Here is a 15,513-nt window from a genome sequence, read left to right on the forward strand (position 1 = left end):
TTGGCCCTCCAGGGTACGATTTGAATAGCCCTGGTCTAGATCAAGGGTCCCCAATCTCGGTCCTGGGGGGGCACTGTCCTGCACAGTTTAGCTACAACCCCAAGGTATTGATTAGCTGTTTCAGGTGTGTTTGATTGAGGTTGAAGCTAAACTGTGCAGGACAGTGGCCCTACAGGACCGAGATGATTAGCTGTTTCAGGTGTGTTTGATTGGTGTTGGAGCTTAACTCAGCAGGACAGTGGCCGTCCAGGACCGAGATTGGGGACCCCTGGTCTAGATGGTTAATAATTTGGGATGGTCTCAAGTATCTGAATATTCTGAACTATCATGAAAAGTCTTAGCATGAACTTTGCGGTACAATGCTTTTCTTTCTACATATGTTTTCTAAGAACATGTCCACAACATAAAGTTTTGCCCAGCAGAAACTGGTAGATAGTTTAACATGGTTTATATCTTGTCCAAACTGATCATTTGTGGTCATTAGCTGGTCCCAGCTTGTCCAGATGGTTAATCAGTTGGGATGGTCTCAAGTATCCGAATATTAGGAAGTGTCACCAATAATTAATCATGAAATGTATTTGACCGAACTTTGCGGTATTATAGGTTTCTAACGTATGTTTTCTAAGAACATGTACAAAACATAAAGTTTGGTCCAGAAGAAACTAGTAGAGGGACTTAGCCGGTCCCAGCTTGTCTAGATACTCAGCTGGGATAGTCTCAAGGATCTAAATATTCAGAAGTTATACCAATGATTGATTATGAAAACAGTTTTTGCATAAACATTGCAGTTCACGTTACTTTCTAAGTTTTCTTAGAACATGTTCATAAAATACATTTTGGGTTAGCCAAATCTTAGACCAAAAGGTTTAGTCTAGTACTGATTATTGTACATCAATTTACAAGAATATTTAATGAACAGGTGAGTCTCAAGGGAAATGCTTTATTCCGCAAGCCTCTTTATCTTTCATGTAGTACACTTCCTTTTAGACAAGCGTCCACTCTGCTGAGATGGATAGGGCTGTGTGTCCATGGCAACAGGGCTGTAGTGTCTGTCATTGGTTGACAATGATTGACAGTCTCATCGCCAAAAAAACAGAAAGAGGATTCAGAATGACTGATGCATCGATCAGAAAAGCCAAAGCTCTACAAATCCAAGTGTGATGAGTGTTAAGTCACTAATGTACTTGTCCAAGGTGCATGTTCTGAGCTGTACTGAAGTAATACCACTTCACTGAAAGTTTATTGAAATCTGTATGTCTCCTTCTAGGTGGGCATCATCGACGATGACATCTTTGAGGAAGATGAACATTTCTTTGTGCGTTTGCTGAATCTGCGTGTCGGTGATGCGGAGGGTATGTTTGAGAGTGACGACATGGATCAGGCTCCCAAGGCCCGGCTGGTGGAACCCCTAATGTCTACGGTCACCATCCTGGACGACGACCACGCAGGGATCTTCACTTTTACCGACCGCCTGGCGCGAGTGAGCGAGAGCGTGGGTACCATGGAGGTGACGGTGGTCCGGAACTCCGGCGCCCGTGGAACCGTGATCATTCCATACCACACAGAGCCCGGAACAGCCCAAGGAGGAGGGGTCGACTACGAGGACACACACGGAGAACTGGAATTCGCCAACGACCAGACAACGTGAGTGTGCTTCTGTGAAAAGACAAAAGAAATCTGATTTAGCTGTGTTTGACTGTTCTGGGTGGTTGCTAGGGAATGCCTATGTAGTTTCTAGGGTTTTTTAAGTTGTTACTAGGGAGTTGTTAGGCAGTTGCAAGGGTGTTCTGGTTTCCTGGAGATTTTAGTGGGCAATAGACAGTTGATAAAGAGTTGCTAGGGTGTTTTTAATGGTTATTATTTAGGAGGCAGGTGCTAGTCAGTTTCCTGGATATTCTGTGTGGTTCCTAGTGTGTTGCTAAGCAGTTGCTATGGTGTTCTTCTTAGTGGTAACTAAAGAGTTGCTAGGGTGTTCTGAGTGGTTAATATTGAGTTGCTCAGCAGCTGAAAGGGTGTTCTTAATGGTTAATTGTTAGACTTGCTAGGTTGTTCTGGGTGGTTGATAGTGTGTTGCTACGCAGATGCTTTGGTGTTCTTAGCATAGGCTGTAAAAAAAAATGGATGTAGTGTCCGTGACGTCACCTATAGGATTCCGATAAGCCGGTCTGAAGCTTAAAGTAGGGGCGAGCTGGGCGTTGCCATCTTGCAAGCGAGTCATCGCGAGAGAAAATGAGCAAAAGGGCGGGATGTGTGCGGAGCCTAGGTGACGCAATGACTATAGACGGCGGATAAATGGCTATCTACCTGTCACTCAAAGTAACCACGCCCTTAATTATGCAAAACTTTAAGACTTTATGTAACGTAAACGAATGAGTTATAAAAAAAATTCACCCCCCTCACAGTTGTCATGAAGGTCAAAATTAGCCTAATTGGCCAAAACCACAATTTGTACCAGGCTGTAAACGTGTCTTTTTCTGCTGTAAAGTTGAGAATTTTAACATGGGGCTCAATGAGATTCTGCTCCCTTTTGAAGCATGTCCCTAGTGGCCAGTTTAGGAATTGCAGTTTACATTACTTCCGCATTGGCTTCAAAAGAGTTCGCGGGAGGTCGCGTTTGGTTCTTAGTGGTAACTAAAGAGTTGCTAGGGGGTTTTGAGTGGTCACTAGCAAGAAGATAAGCAGTTGCTTGGAGGATCTTGCTGGTTACTAAAGAATTGCATTTTCTAGGCATTTTCCGGAATATTCTGAGTAGTTCTGAATTTAATAGAATTTTTAAATTCTGCGCTAAAGGAGCAGGTGTCCTGAGTGGTTACTAGTGTGTTGCTAGGCAGTTGTTATGGTGTTCTGAGTGATTACCAGAGAGTTGCTAGGGGTTCTGAGTTGTTACTAGGAAGTTTATAAGCAGTTGCTAGAGTGTTCTGAGTGGTTACCAGAGGGTTGATAGGTAGTTGCTAGGGTGTTCTGAGCGGTTACCAGAGGGTTGATAGGTAGTTGCTAGGGTGTTCTGGGGGGTTGCTAGGTTGTTCAAATTCCTTACTAAAAGTTGTGGATAAGTTGCTAGGGGGTTCTGGGTGGTTACTAGGAAGCAGATAAGCAGTTGCTAGGGTGATCTTACTGGTTACTAGAGAATTGCTAGGCATTTTCCAGGATATTTTGGGTAGTTGCTTACATTACGTGTTTTGAGTGATTACTAGTGTGTTGGTGGACAGTCGCTATGGTGTTGTTAGTGGTTATTAGAGAATTGCTAGGCAGTTGCTAGGTAGTTCTGAGTTGTTATAGGAGAGTTGATATACAGCTTCTAGGGTGTTCTGGGTGGTTACTAGAGTGTTCTGATTGCTTACTTCAAGAGTTGTTAGGCAGTAGCTAGGGTGTGGTAGGGTGTGTTTCCCGTACAATGACCTAACTCACTGCTTAACTACCATAGTACGTTGCATTATTGGAGAAATCCACTAGCTAGTCATGACTGTTTCCCGAAACCGTACTAAATGTCAGCTTGCTTATTTTACTCAAGATAATGATTTATTAAGTCCTCATGTCATGCAAACAAGAAGCTATGCTTCTAACCACAGGTCGAGAGCTGTCGTTGCAACCACACAAGATTGCGAAAGTTCGCTGGAACGATGGTTTCGGGAAACACCAACTGGTTGAACTATGCTGATAATGACAGAACTTGCAACCATAGTTGGCTAACAATGCTTTTGGGAAACACACCCCTGGGTGATTACTAGAGAGTTGATAGTCAGCTGCTAGGGTGTGCTGGGTACTAGAGAGTTGACAGACAGTTGCTAGGGGGTACTGAATACTAGAGAGTTGACAGACAGTTGCTAGGGTGTGCTGGATACTAGATAGTTGATAGACAGTTGCTAGGATGTGCTGGGTACAAGAGAGTTGATAGACAGTTGCTAGGGTGTGCTGGATACTAGATAGTTAATAGACAGTTGCTAGGGTGTGCTGAGTACTAGATAATTGATAGTCAGTTGCTAGGATGTGCTGGGTACTGGAGAATTGTTAGTCAGTTGCTAGGGTGTGTTATTTACTAGATCATTTATAGTCAGTTGCTAGGGTGTGTTATGTACTAGATAATTGATAGTCAATTGCTAGGGTGTTTTATGTACGAGATAATTGATAGTCAGTTGCTTGGATGTGCTGGGTACTAGATAATTGATAGGCAGTTGCTAGGGTGTGTTATGTACTAGATAATTGATAGTCAGTTGCTAGGGTGTGTTAAGTACTAGATAATTTATAGTCAGTTGCTAGGGTGTGTTATGTACTAGATAATTGATAGTCAGTTGCTAGGGTGTGTTATGTACTAGATAATTGATAGTCAGTTGCGATAATTGATAGTCAGTTGCTAGGGTGTGTTATGAACTAGATAATTGATAGTCAGTTGCTAGGGTGTGTTATGTACTAGATAATTGATAGTCAGTTGCTAGGGTGTGCTGGGTACTAGAGAGTTGATACAGTTGCTAAGGTGTATCTCGAGTGAGAAGAGTCCTGCGCTCTAGGTCCTCCTCCAATTAGCCTCGGTGGGATTTCTTCAACTGTTTTTCATTCCAGCAGATGCAATGGTGTGTCTGTCTGATGACTTTGTAAAATAAGTAAAAATAACTCCTCAACATGACACATGATTTGAGGCAGTATTCACGTTTGCCAGGACTTGTTCAAATCCCTGGAGAATGAGCTTTAGTGAGCTAGCTTAGTATGCGTGAGCCAGAAAGATCAGTAAGTGGATGCAACGTTTCTGTCTGTCTATAGTCTATGCCGGATGAATGTGACAGTGTCCTACATTATGGATGAGCACTAAACATTACAATTTTCCTGTGTCCATGTCGGTGCTGGTGGTAAATCAACACCACTCAACAATTTAGCATCCCTACAAAGCATTGTGGATTTATTTTTTATTTTTTTGTGTATTTTTTTGAGTGTGTGTGTGGGGGTAGTTAAATATTGGCATGCAGCATTCTGAAGTGTTTTAAATGTGTATACATCCAATGAAGTGTGTGTGTGTGTGTGTGTGTGTGTGTGTGTGTGTGTGTGTGTGTGTGTGTGTGTGTGTGTGTGTGTTGATCATTCATCAGCTCGTTTAATGTGATTTCATGTCGGGGTCGAGTGCCGCTGTTCATGAACCCAGAGGAATGGCATTAAGTATTTATGTGTGTGTGTGTGCACGCGTGTGTACATGTGTGTATGTGTGTGTGTCATTATGCAGTTCCAGCTTGCTGCCATTTTCCTATTTAGACAGAGCTTTCTATCACTTGTCGCAGTAATCGATGTGAGAGTTCAAAGCCATCACCTGACTGTCTAATTACTTGTGTTTATTTGTCTATGTGTGTGTGTTTGTGTGTGTGTGTCTGCAGTCAGACCTTTCAGGTGAGAATCATTGATGATGAAGAGTACGAGAAACATGAGAATTTCTTCATTGTACTTGAGGAACCTCGCTGGCTGAAGAGGGGAATCTCAGGTGTGTTTTGCACAATACAAGAACAAGAAATTAGCTCTATTAGTTCTTACAGTGGTTTTAGGCATTCATTTGACATTCGGGTTCAAGTGGATTTCAATACAGTTTTATCCGCTCCCAGCCCTAATGAGCTGCCTACAGACGGCATATTTAGGCATCATAGGTGCGCTCCAGACTTGAAGGCTTTTCTAAACGGGCTGCAGGATCACAGAAACTTTCCCTAGGAACTAATAACTATGAGGTGGTACTTGGTGTGTTTCAACTGCAGGGACCAGGGTCTAAATTAAGTGAAAACTTCCCTGCTCATAGCCTACATTTTTAAAATTCGGGAACTTTCGGGGGTGGCTGCTGAACATGCTGAATGGTTGACTCCACACAGAATATAATTTCAAACACCATTTTTAATAGTCTTTTGCAGTGTGTGCAGTAAGAGTTCTTTGCCATTCAAATCAATAATGGAGTTTAAAAAATACGACAGATGGGCCGATGACAAGGTTCAGGCTTTAATCAGCTTATTATGTGGAGGACGAAATCTAGCAGGAACTGGAAGTTCACACACAGTCCTACATCCCTGGACTAATTTGCGTAATTTTCAAGGTACTTTAGACCCTGATGGAAACGCAGACAGCAACAGGTCCCAGGAAATATGTTCTTGGGACGAATTGTTCTGGGAAATTTTGGTGGAAACGAAGCTTAACCCATAAATGCATGACTGTTTCGCTAAACATTCTTACATATTCGGGTCTTTAGCAACCAGGATCTATATCTAACATAGATGGATCTCTACCCTATGCGATAATACAAAACTCCTGATATTAGCATAACAATTACTGAAGAATAAAATAAAACATATTTCAATCCCTTTTGGAGCTTGGAAGGGTTCAGTTTGAGCAGATGTTTTATCCCATCATCACTGTCCTCGTCAGAGCTCATTTCACAGTACATTCAGCATCTGCCCCATATTCACCATCTCCAACATATTCTCAAATCTCAATTTTAACATCTTCAAAATCAATATTTTGATCACTGACAGCTTCTTGACTAGATCCATCATCAAGGGAAAGTGAAACTAATATTTGAATGTGTTGTTCAGTACTTGCAGTAAATCGCTGAGCCATTTCAAGTTTTGCAGATTATTATGGGTTTTTTTCTGTGTGAGGTAACTACAAGTGAAACGACACTTCCTCATTGTGTATCAGACATTGTCACCTTGTGGAAGAAAGGTGAATTGCACTTATTTCGTCATTATAGATTAATTTATAATTGTGTAGAGGAAAAAAAGCTTACAATCTTACACACCTCGCGTCGTTAGCGACCCTATACAATTTTGATAAAAAACTAGTGGAAAAGCAGGCATTTAATTATATATATTTTTTTTAATTGTTATATTGTTTAAAATGCATTGATGGAGGTTGATGTCAAACTTAAAAAAATGAATGAGGAGGAGGATAGTGAATGACGTCCCGGGTTAGCTAAAGACCCAATGTATGCATTTAAGGGTTAAGATGCCTTGTTTTTGAAAAATTTTGGGGGGTTCATTTACAGATATGAAAATTACAGAATGCTGTTATGAAAAGGTGACTGTACTTTTCATACAGGTGACTGTACTGTAAGATACATACAGAAGGTAACTGTATGTATCTTATTTCATAGTGTAATCTCATGTTTAATATATTTCATATTGTATTATATACTATAAGTAATAAAATAATTTTAGAAAATATTTAAATATAACTATTTTATTCAGTATTAAAATGTATCAATAGGAAATTGATCAAATAAAAAAATGTAATATCGGTTTAACTCCTGTTCGGAATGGGTCTGATAGGATCAGAAGAATTTGGTGCCGTGACCCTGATGGGAGTGCGGTTTAGGGGGGTGAGTGTAACAGACGCAAGCTAGTTCCCTGGCCTCAAGAGGCGTGCCAGTGAGTGACACTAGCGGCTACGGTCTTTAGTGTCCTTGTTAACTTGCCTGCTTCCTCTGCCGAAACGGTGAATTGAGTCGCGTTCAGGGTGGGGTGGGTAGGACCAGAGGGGTTTAATTTGGTGCCGTGACCCGGATGGGAATGAGGTTTATGGGGGTGAGTGTAACAGAAGCAAGCTAGTAAGACCTGTGCATGTAAACCACGCTCCCCTGGCCTTGAAGGGTTAGTTCACCCAAAAATGAAATTGTCATTAATTACTTACCCTCATGTTGTTCGACACCCACAAGACCTTCGTTCATCTTCCGAACAGTGTGGCCTCCATTGGCCACAATGACATTTCTTCTCTCAAGAACTTTAAAAAGTCCATCTCACTACAGTGGCTCAACAGTCATTTTATGAAGCTACAAGAATGTTTTTGTCCATAAAAAACAACAAAATAACTTGTATAGGGGCCAATTTTAAAACCCTGCTCCTGAAGCCTCGCCACTTTATGAATCAGTGTATCGAATCAGTGGTTCGGATCGCCAAAGTCGTGTGATTTCAGCAGTTTGGTGGTTTTTACGTGATCGGAATCATGAATCGATACGCTGATTCATAACGGTTCGAAGCTTTACAAAGCAGTGTTTTGAAATCGGCCATCACTATATAAGTCATTATTTCATGTGGTTTTTTTCAGACAAAAACTATTCTCGTCATAAATGATTGTAAATGATTGTACAGCCACTGTAGTGAGATGGGCTTTGTAACGCCGTCTTTAGTGCCTTTATGGGTCTTGGGAGAGGAAATGACATTGGTGTCAATGAAGGCCTTTCTGAGCCATTAGATTTCAACAAAAATATCTTCATTTGTGTTCCGAAGACGAGCAGAGGTCTTACAGGTCTGGAACGGCATGAGGGTAAGTGATTAATTACAGAATTTAAATTTTTGGGTGAACTAACCCTTTAAGAGACTGCGGTCTTTAGCATCCTTATTAGCGTGCCCTCCTTCCATGCTGGAGAAGCTGGCTTGAATCTCTCTCGGAGCAGTGCGAGTAGGACCGGAGGGGTTGCACAACATAATACAAAGGGACTTTGCTTTGTTGTAGTCAACTAGTTAGCATGTTTCAGCGTGCATCATATGAGCAGTGCTCGCATTTGTCTGAGCATTTCAAATCAATTTCTTATGAGGTGCCATGTGGTTAGGATGCTGTTTTGGTATTCAGAGAGGCAGCTCAGTGGGGTTTGGAAAAGAGCCACGGTTGTGAGATGTGTGTAGATGCATGCTCTGTGTGTGTGTGTGTGTGTGTGTGTGTGTGTGTGTGTGTGTGTGTGTGTGTGTGTGTGTGTGTGTATGTATGTGTGTGTGTGTGTGTGTGTGTGTGTGTGTGTGTTTATTAATGGAGTAAACTCATCTCCAGCACTAACTCCATCTCTCTTGTCCCTCCTTACACCACGCAGCCCTGCTGCTGAACCAAGGTAAGGTTTCAGATCAACCTCTGACATGTGTCCACACTAACCCTCATGTTACACACTCAGAAGAGAAGAAAAAATGGGCTTAAAGCCTTGCCAAACCCATGAGGGTTGGGATTATGGTGTGAAAAGAGGGATCCAGTGCTGACCGCTAAAAGAGAGGAGTTCAAAACATTAGACAGAAAGTGAAAAAATATCTCAATGCTAGTTTTTACAATCCGAACAATCCCAAAGTTTACTCTCTGAATCTTTTTCACTCTGAAACTTGTTTGTTACAGAAGTAAAATTGGTTGTAAAGGGCGTTTAATGTTAAGAATCCACAATCTGGCACAGAGGAGTCACACACATTCAGAACATCTCTCAAAGCCTGATTTCAAACCGTGTTGTTTCGTTTGTGTGTGTGCGTGTGTGTGTGTGTGTGTGTGTGTGTGTGTGTGTGTGTGTGTGTGTCATGGTGTCGTATTGATTGATTGAGCTGTTATGTTTTTGATTGACAGGGAAGGGGTGTGCCCTCTATTTCTTGCCTGTTGTATCTCATCCATTGTTTTCTGTCTTCTGTCTGTTTCTTTTCTTTTATCGTGTGTCTCTTTCAGAGGATCCGGAGGCACAGTTGAGCACGGAGGAGGAGGAGGCCAGGAAGATAGCGGAGATGGGCAAACCTGTGCTAGGGGAGCACAGCCGGCTAGAGGTGGTGATCGAGGAGTCCTATGAATTTAAGGTATTACATCCGAAAACATTAGAAATAGTCTGTCTATTTATTATTTTATTTTATTTTATTTTATTTTATTTTATTTTATTTTATTTTATTTTATTTTATTTTATTTTATTTTATTTTATTTTATTTTATTTTATTTTATTTTATTTTATTTTATTTTATTTTATTTTATTTTATTTTATTTTATTTTATTTTAGCAAGGAGTCCTGCTCATTTATGTAATGGTATCATGCCTGGAAGCATTATTTTTATTTTATTATAAAAGTATTTTTTATATATATATATATATATATATATATATATATATATATATATATAATAGATAATATATATAGATTATATAGATATATAATAGATAATATATAAAGATGACATTTTTCAGTCTTACTCCATCTGTTCCTCAGCCTTTTGAAAGGTCTTGACATGAAACATGGTGAAATCATGCATGCTGAACTGTTCTTCATGTACAGTAGAGGTCTATATATAGGTTATGTGGTATACAGCATGAAAAATGCACATCCACCAGTGATAGTGGCTCATAGTTTGTAATTCCCAATAGATTCCCAATGTATTCCTGCACGTGATGGTTCGATTTTTATTTTTATTTTCCTTCATATTTGCCGTGCATGAATTTCAATTCTAACTCTTGATCACAAAATAATTTGAAGCTTCCACTAAATGATTACCCTGGGTGAAAAGAAGCATTATGTTTTTCAGCTCTGTTCATGCATGTTGATAGCAGCAACGTTTAATGGGTTGATTCAATTCTCAAGATATGAATATTACACTCATATTTTTTCCAATGTTATTTATAAGATCAGTGGTGCTAAATGAACAGTTGTCAGGTTCATTAGGTTTGTCATGATAGTAATATCAAGAAATTCATTGCCAGCTCTTCAGAAGAGAGAGTCGAAAAGAGATTTTTAAAGTGTTCCCAATTGCTTTAGAAAAGTGAATTGTGCATGTGTTGGAGAGAAAACAGTTGAATGTGGTCCAGATCTGTTTTAAATTTTTCTTCATCTTTTTCTTTCTTTTTCTTTTTTTGGATACATTTTTGTCAACAGGAAGAATAACATTGAAAGGGATATTTTCAATTCTGACAATATACTATTATTGCTAATACTAATTATTCATGTATGTATTTATAATAATTCTGAAAGAAAAAATATGCATTTATTGACATTATTATTATATTTATGCATATATTAATATTTTGTTTTATTTTATATAAAACTATATAAATTATATAAAAAAATATTATTTATATATAAATATTTATATTTATATATTTATATACAAATATGTATGTTATTGTTCTCAAACAGGAAAGTTACATATAATAATACTATAAATAATAATATTATCAGCAAGTGTCACACAGTGATGAAGTGATGATGAAAGATAAAGTCCAAACATGAGTCTTTAATCGTAATCCACAGCCTAAAACAGAACAAAAGGAAGTTGCATACACTAACACAAACAAGACCAGACACTAAAAACAAGAACAGGCTGAACTTCAGTATGCCGACACACGTGTCAATTAAAGTTAAACAGCTGAACTAAACGAACTAATGACATTTGTAACCATGACCACAAAAGAGAAGTGGGTAAATCAAATAAAGGATAACAAGAACAAGTGAATACAATCTAAAATTATATATATATATATATATACAGGGAGTGCAGAATTATTAGGCAAGTTGTATTTTTGAGGATTAATTTTATTATTGAACAACAACCATGTTCTCAAAGAACACAAAAGACTCATTAATATCAAAGCTGAATATTTTTGGAAGTTTTAGTTTTTAGTTTTAGCTATTTTAGGGGGATATCTGTGTGTGCAGGTGACTATTACTGTGCATAATTATTAGGCAACTTAACAAAAAACTAATTTATACCCATTTCAATTATTTATTTTTACCAGTGAAACCAATATAACATCTCAACATTCACAAATATACATTTCTGACATTCAAAAACCAAACAAAAACAAATCAGTGACCAATATAGCCACCTTTCTTTGCAAGGACACTCAAAAGCCTGCCATCCATGGATTCTGTCAGTGTTTTGATCTGTTCACCATCAACATTGCGTGCAGCAGCAACCACAGCCTCCCAATCACTGTTCAGAGAGGTGTACTGTTTTCCCTCCTTGTAAATCGCACATTTGATGATGGACCACAGGTTCTCAATGGGGTTCAGATCAGGTGAACAAGGAGGCCATATCATTAGATTTTCTTCTTATATACCCTTTCTTGCCAGCCACGCTGTGGAGTACTTGGACGCGTGTGATGGAGCATTGTCCTGCATGAAAATCATGTTTTTCTTGAAGGATGCAGACTTCTTCCTGTACCACTGCTTGAAGAAGGTGTCTTCCAGAAACTGGCAGTAGGACTGGGAGTTGAGCTTGACTCCATCCTCAACCCGAAAAGGCCCCACAAGCTCATCTTTGATGATACCAGCCCAAACCAGTACTCCACCTCCACCTTGCTGGCGTCTGAGTCGGACTGGAGCTCTCTGCCCTTTACAAATCCAGCCACGGGCCCATCCATCTGGCCCATCAAGACTCACTCTCATTTCATCAGTCCATAAAACCTTAGAAAAATCAGTCTTGAGATATTTCTTGGCCCAGTCTTGACGTTTCAGCTTGTGTGTCTTGTTCAGTGGTGGTCGACTTTCTGCCTTTCTTACCTTGGCCATGTCTCTGAGTATTGCACACCTTGTGCTTTTGGGCACTCCAGTGATGTTGCAGCTCTGAAATATGGCCAAACTGGTGGCAAGTGGCATCTTGGCAGCTGCACGCTTGACTTTTCCCAGTTCACGAGCAGTTATTTTGCGCCTTGGTTTTTCCACACGCTTCTTGCGACCCTGTTGACTATTTTGAATGAAACGCTTGATTGTTCGATGATCACGCTTCAGAAGCTTGGCTATTTTAAGACTGCTGCATCCCTCTGCAATATATCTCACTATTTTTGACTTTTCTGAGCCTGTCAAGTCCTTCTTTTGACCCATTTTGCCAAAGGAAAGGAAGTTGCCTAATAATTATGCACACCTGATATAGGGTGTTGATGTCATTCGACCACACCCCTTCTCATTACAGAGATGCACATCACCTAATATGCTTAATTGGTAGTAGGCTTTCCAGCCTATACAGCTTGGAGTAAGACAACATGCATAACGAGGATGATGTGGTCAAAATACTCATTTGCCTAATAATTCTGCACTCCCTGTATATATATCCTTTGTGTGATACTGCTGGGGCTACAAGGGTCAAGCATACATGGACTTTTATGAGCATTTAAATACAGATGCATTGTCTGATATGGGCCACCTTAATAATTTCATGTCAACAACCTTGCTTAAATAATCCGAATGATGTACTTTATCTTGCGGTCTGAATGTCGCTGTGTTTCAGAGTACCGTTGATAAACTGATCAAGAAGACTAACCTGGCGCTGGTCATCGGCACTCATTCTTGGCGAGAGCAGTTTGTGGATGCAGTGACCGTCAGTGCAGGTCTGTCTGTCCGTCTCACACAACTCTGTGTTCTTCTTCAGTGTGTGTTGAATGTCCTTTTAAAATGGGAACACATTGTATGACTCACACTGTATAAAATGTAATTCCCTCTTCGATTCTCAGACTTAATAAAACACAGAAAGAGGCTCTTACATTCTCAAGCAGCTCCTTTTAAAAGCTCTGTAAAAAATAAAAAAATCTGCTTCACAAACCTGTTGGAGTTTCTTTCTTTCATGGAACAAAAAATGAAGTAATAGCGCAAAGTGTCCAATGTGAAATTATTTATAATGACTAAAAATGCATCATAAAAGTACTATAAAAATAGTCCATACTGTTATTTGAAGGCATACAATATTTTTATGATGAAACTTGGAAGGAAGGTTGTTTGTGTATGGAGGTGTATGTTAGTGATGTGACACTGCCATCTGGTGGTTTGATGCGTTAATGATCGTGCATGTAAAATTGGCCAGAATTTGTTAAATTTGCTCATTATGTGTGGCATCCTCAGGTGACGGAGACGATGATGATGATGAGGGTCGAGAGGAGCGTCTGCCGTCCTGCTGCGATTACGTCATGCACTTCCTGACGGTGTTCTGGAAGGTTCTGTTCGCATTCGTTCCGCCCACAGAATATTGGAACGGCTGGGCCTGCTTTGTGGTGTCCATCATTGTAATTGGCCTCCTCACTGCAGTCATCGGAGACCTGGCCTCGCACTTCGGCTGCACTGTAGGCCTCCGGGACACCGTCACCGCAGTGGTGTTCGTGGCTCTGGGCACTTCTATCCCAGGTGTGCTTGAGAACATTTAATCCAGTATTTGGGCACTTCAACCACACTCCTAAATGTCTGAATGTCACTGAATTTATTCACTATGGAAGCTTGTTTCCCCAACAGAACAACAGCAACAACAACAAAAAAGGTAACTGGGGGAGAACTTTTTTTCTCGCAACTGCAAGTTTACATCTGGGAATTCTGACTTTTTTTCTCAGAATTGCATATAAACTTGCAGAAATATAAACAATGCGAGAAAAATAACAATGTGAGATATACATGTGAGAAAAGGAGATTTCCCCCCTCAGAATTGGACTTCATAACTCACAATTGTGAGTTCATATCATACAGTTGTCAGGAAAAAAATTGCAATTATCATTTGATTTGTTTTATTCCGTGGCAGAAACAAGCTTCCATAATTAACACAATATAAATGCAACTGGAATTTATTGTTAAGAAAAATGCACATACCTTTTTTTCTACTTTTGGCTTAAGTGTAAAGATTCTTATTGGGATCAGTGTACATTACAGTGGGGCAAAAAAGTATTTAGTCAACCACCAATTGTGCAATTTCTCCTACTTAAAAAGATGAGAGAGGCCTGTAATTTTCATCATAGGTACAGTTCAACTATGAGAGACAGAAGTAGAAAGAAAATCGCATTGTCTGATTTTTAAAGAATTTATTTGCAAATTAGGATGGAAAATAAGTATTTAGTCAATAACAAAAGTTCATCTCAATACTTTGCTATATACCCTTTGTTGACAATGACAGAGGTAATACGTTTTCTGTTATTTTCCACAAGTTTTTTACACACTGTTAATGTTAGTTTGGTCCATTCCTCCATGCAGATCTCTTCTAGAGCAGTGATGTTTGGGGGCTGTCGCTGGGCAACAGGGATTTTCAACTCCCTCCAAAGATTTTCTATGGGGTTGAGATCTGGAGACTGGCTAGACCACTCTAGGACCTTGAAATGCTTCTTACAAAGCCACTCCTTTGTTGCCCGGGCGGTGTGTTTGGGATCATTGTCATGCTGAAAGACCCAGCCACGTTTCATCTTCAATGCCCTTGCTGATGGAAGGAGGTTTTTACTCAAAATCTCACGATACATGGCCCTATTCATTCTTTCCTTTTACATGGATCAGTCGTTCTGGTCCATTTGCAGAAAAACAGCCCCAAAGCATGATGTTTCCACCTCCATGCTTCACAGTAGGTATGGTGCAACTCGGCATTCTTTCTCCTCCAAACACAACAAGTAGAGCTTTTACCAAAAAGTTCTATTTTGGTTTCATCTGACATTCTCCCAATCCTTTTCTGGATCATCCAAATGCTCTCTAGCAAACTTTAGACGGGCCCGGACATGCACTTGCTTAAGCAGGGGGACACGTCTGTCACTGCAGGTTTTGAGTCCCTGGCGGCGTAGTGTGTTACTGACGTTAGCCTTTGTTACTTTGGTCCCAGCTCTCTCTCTCTCTCTCTCTCTCTCTCTCTCTCTCTCTCTCTCTCTCTCTCTCTCTCTCTCTCTCTCTCTCTCTCTCTCTCTCTCTCTCTCTCTCTGCAGGTCATTCACTAGGTCCCCCCGTGTGGTTCTGGGATTTTTGCTCACTGTTCTTGTGATCATTTTGACCCCACGGGGTGAGATCTTGTGCGAAGCCCCAGATCGAGGGAGATTATCAGTGGTCTT

At 40.1% G+C, this 15,513-nt stretch overlaps 1 protein-coding gene across 3 annotated transcripts in view; it reads left to right on the plus strand.

Annotated features, from left to right (window-relative positions):
- Nucleotides 1-15,513, plus strand: part of slc8a2b (solute carrier family 8 member 2b) — a 158,430-nt gene that overhangs the window by 136,815 nt on the left and 6,102 nt on the right. For 2 of the 3 annotated variants that reach the window (XM_067451304.1, XM_067451305.1), the window contains exons 7-12: nucleotides 1,268-1,644; nucleotides 5,358-5,461; nucleotides 8,822-8,839; nucleotides 9,427-9,551; nucleotides 12,963-13,062; nucleotides 13,571-13,849. In XM_067451304.1, coding sequence (XP_067307405.1) covers nucleotides 1,268-1,644; nucleotides 5,358-5,461; nucleotides 8,822-8,839; nucleotides 9,427-9,551; nucleotides 12,963-13,062; nucleotides 13,571-13,849 — 1,003 coding nt within the window. The remainder of the gene's footprint in view (nucleotides 1-1,267; nucleotides 1,645-5,357; nucleotides 5,462-8,821; nucleotides 8,840-9,426; nucleotides 9,552-12,962; nucleotides 13,063-13,570; nucleotides 13,850-15,513) is intronic. The other variant, XM_067451306.1, reaches the window with a different exon arrangement.

Source organism: Pseudorasbora parva, chromosome 8, assembly GCF_024679245.1.
Source record: "Pseudorasbora parva isolate DD20220531a chromosome 8, ASM2467924v1, whole genome shotgun sequence".
Taxonomy (NCBI): domain Eukaryota; kingdom Metazoa; phylum Chordata; class Actinopteri; order Cypriniformes; family Gobionidae; genus Pseudorasbora; species Pseudorasbora parva.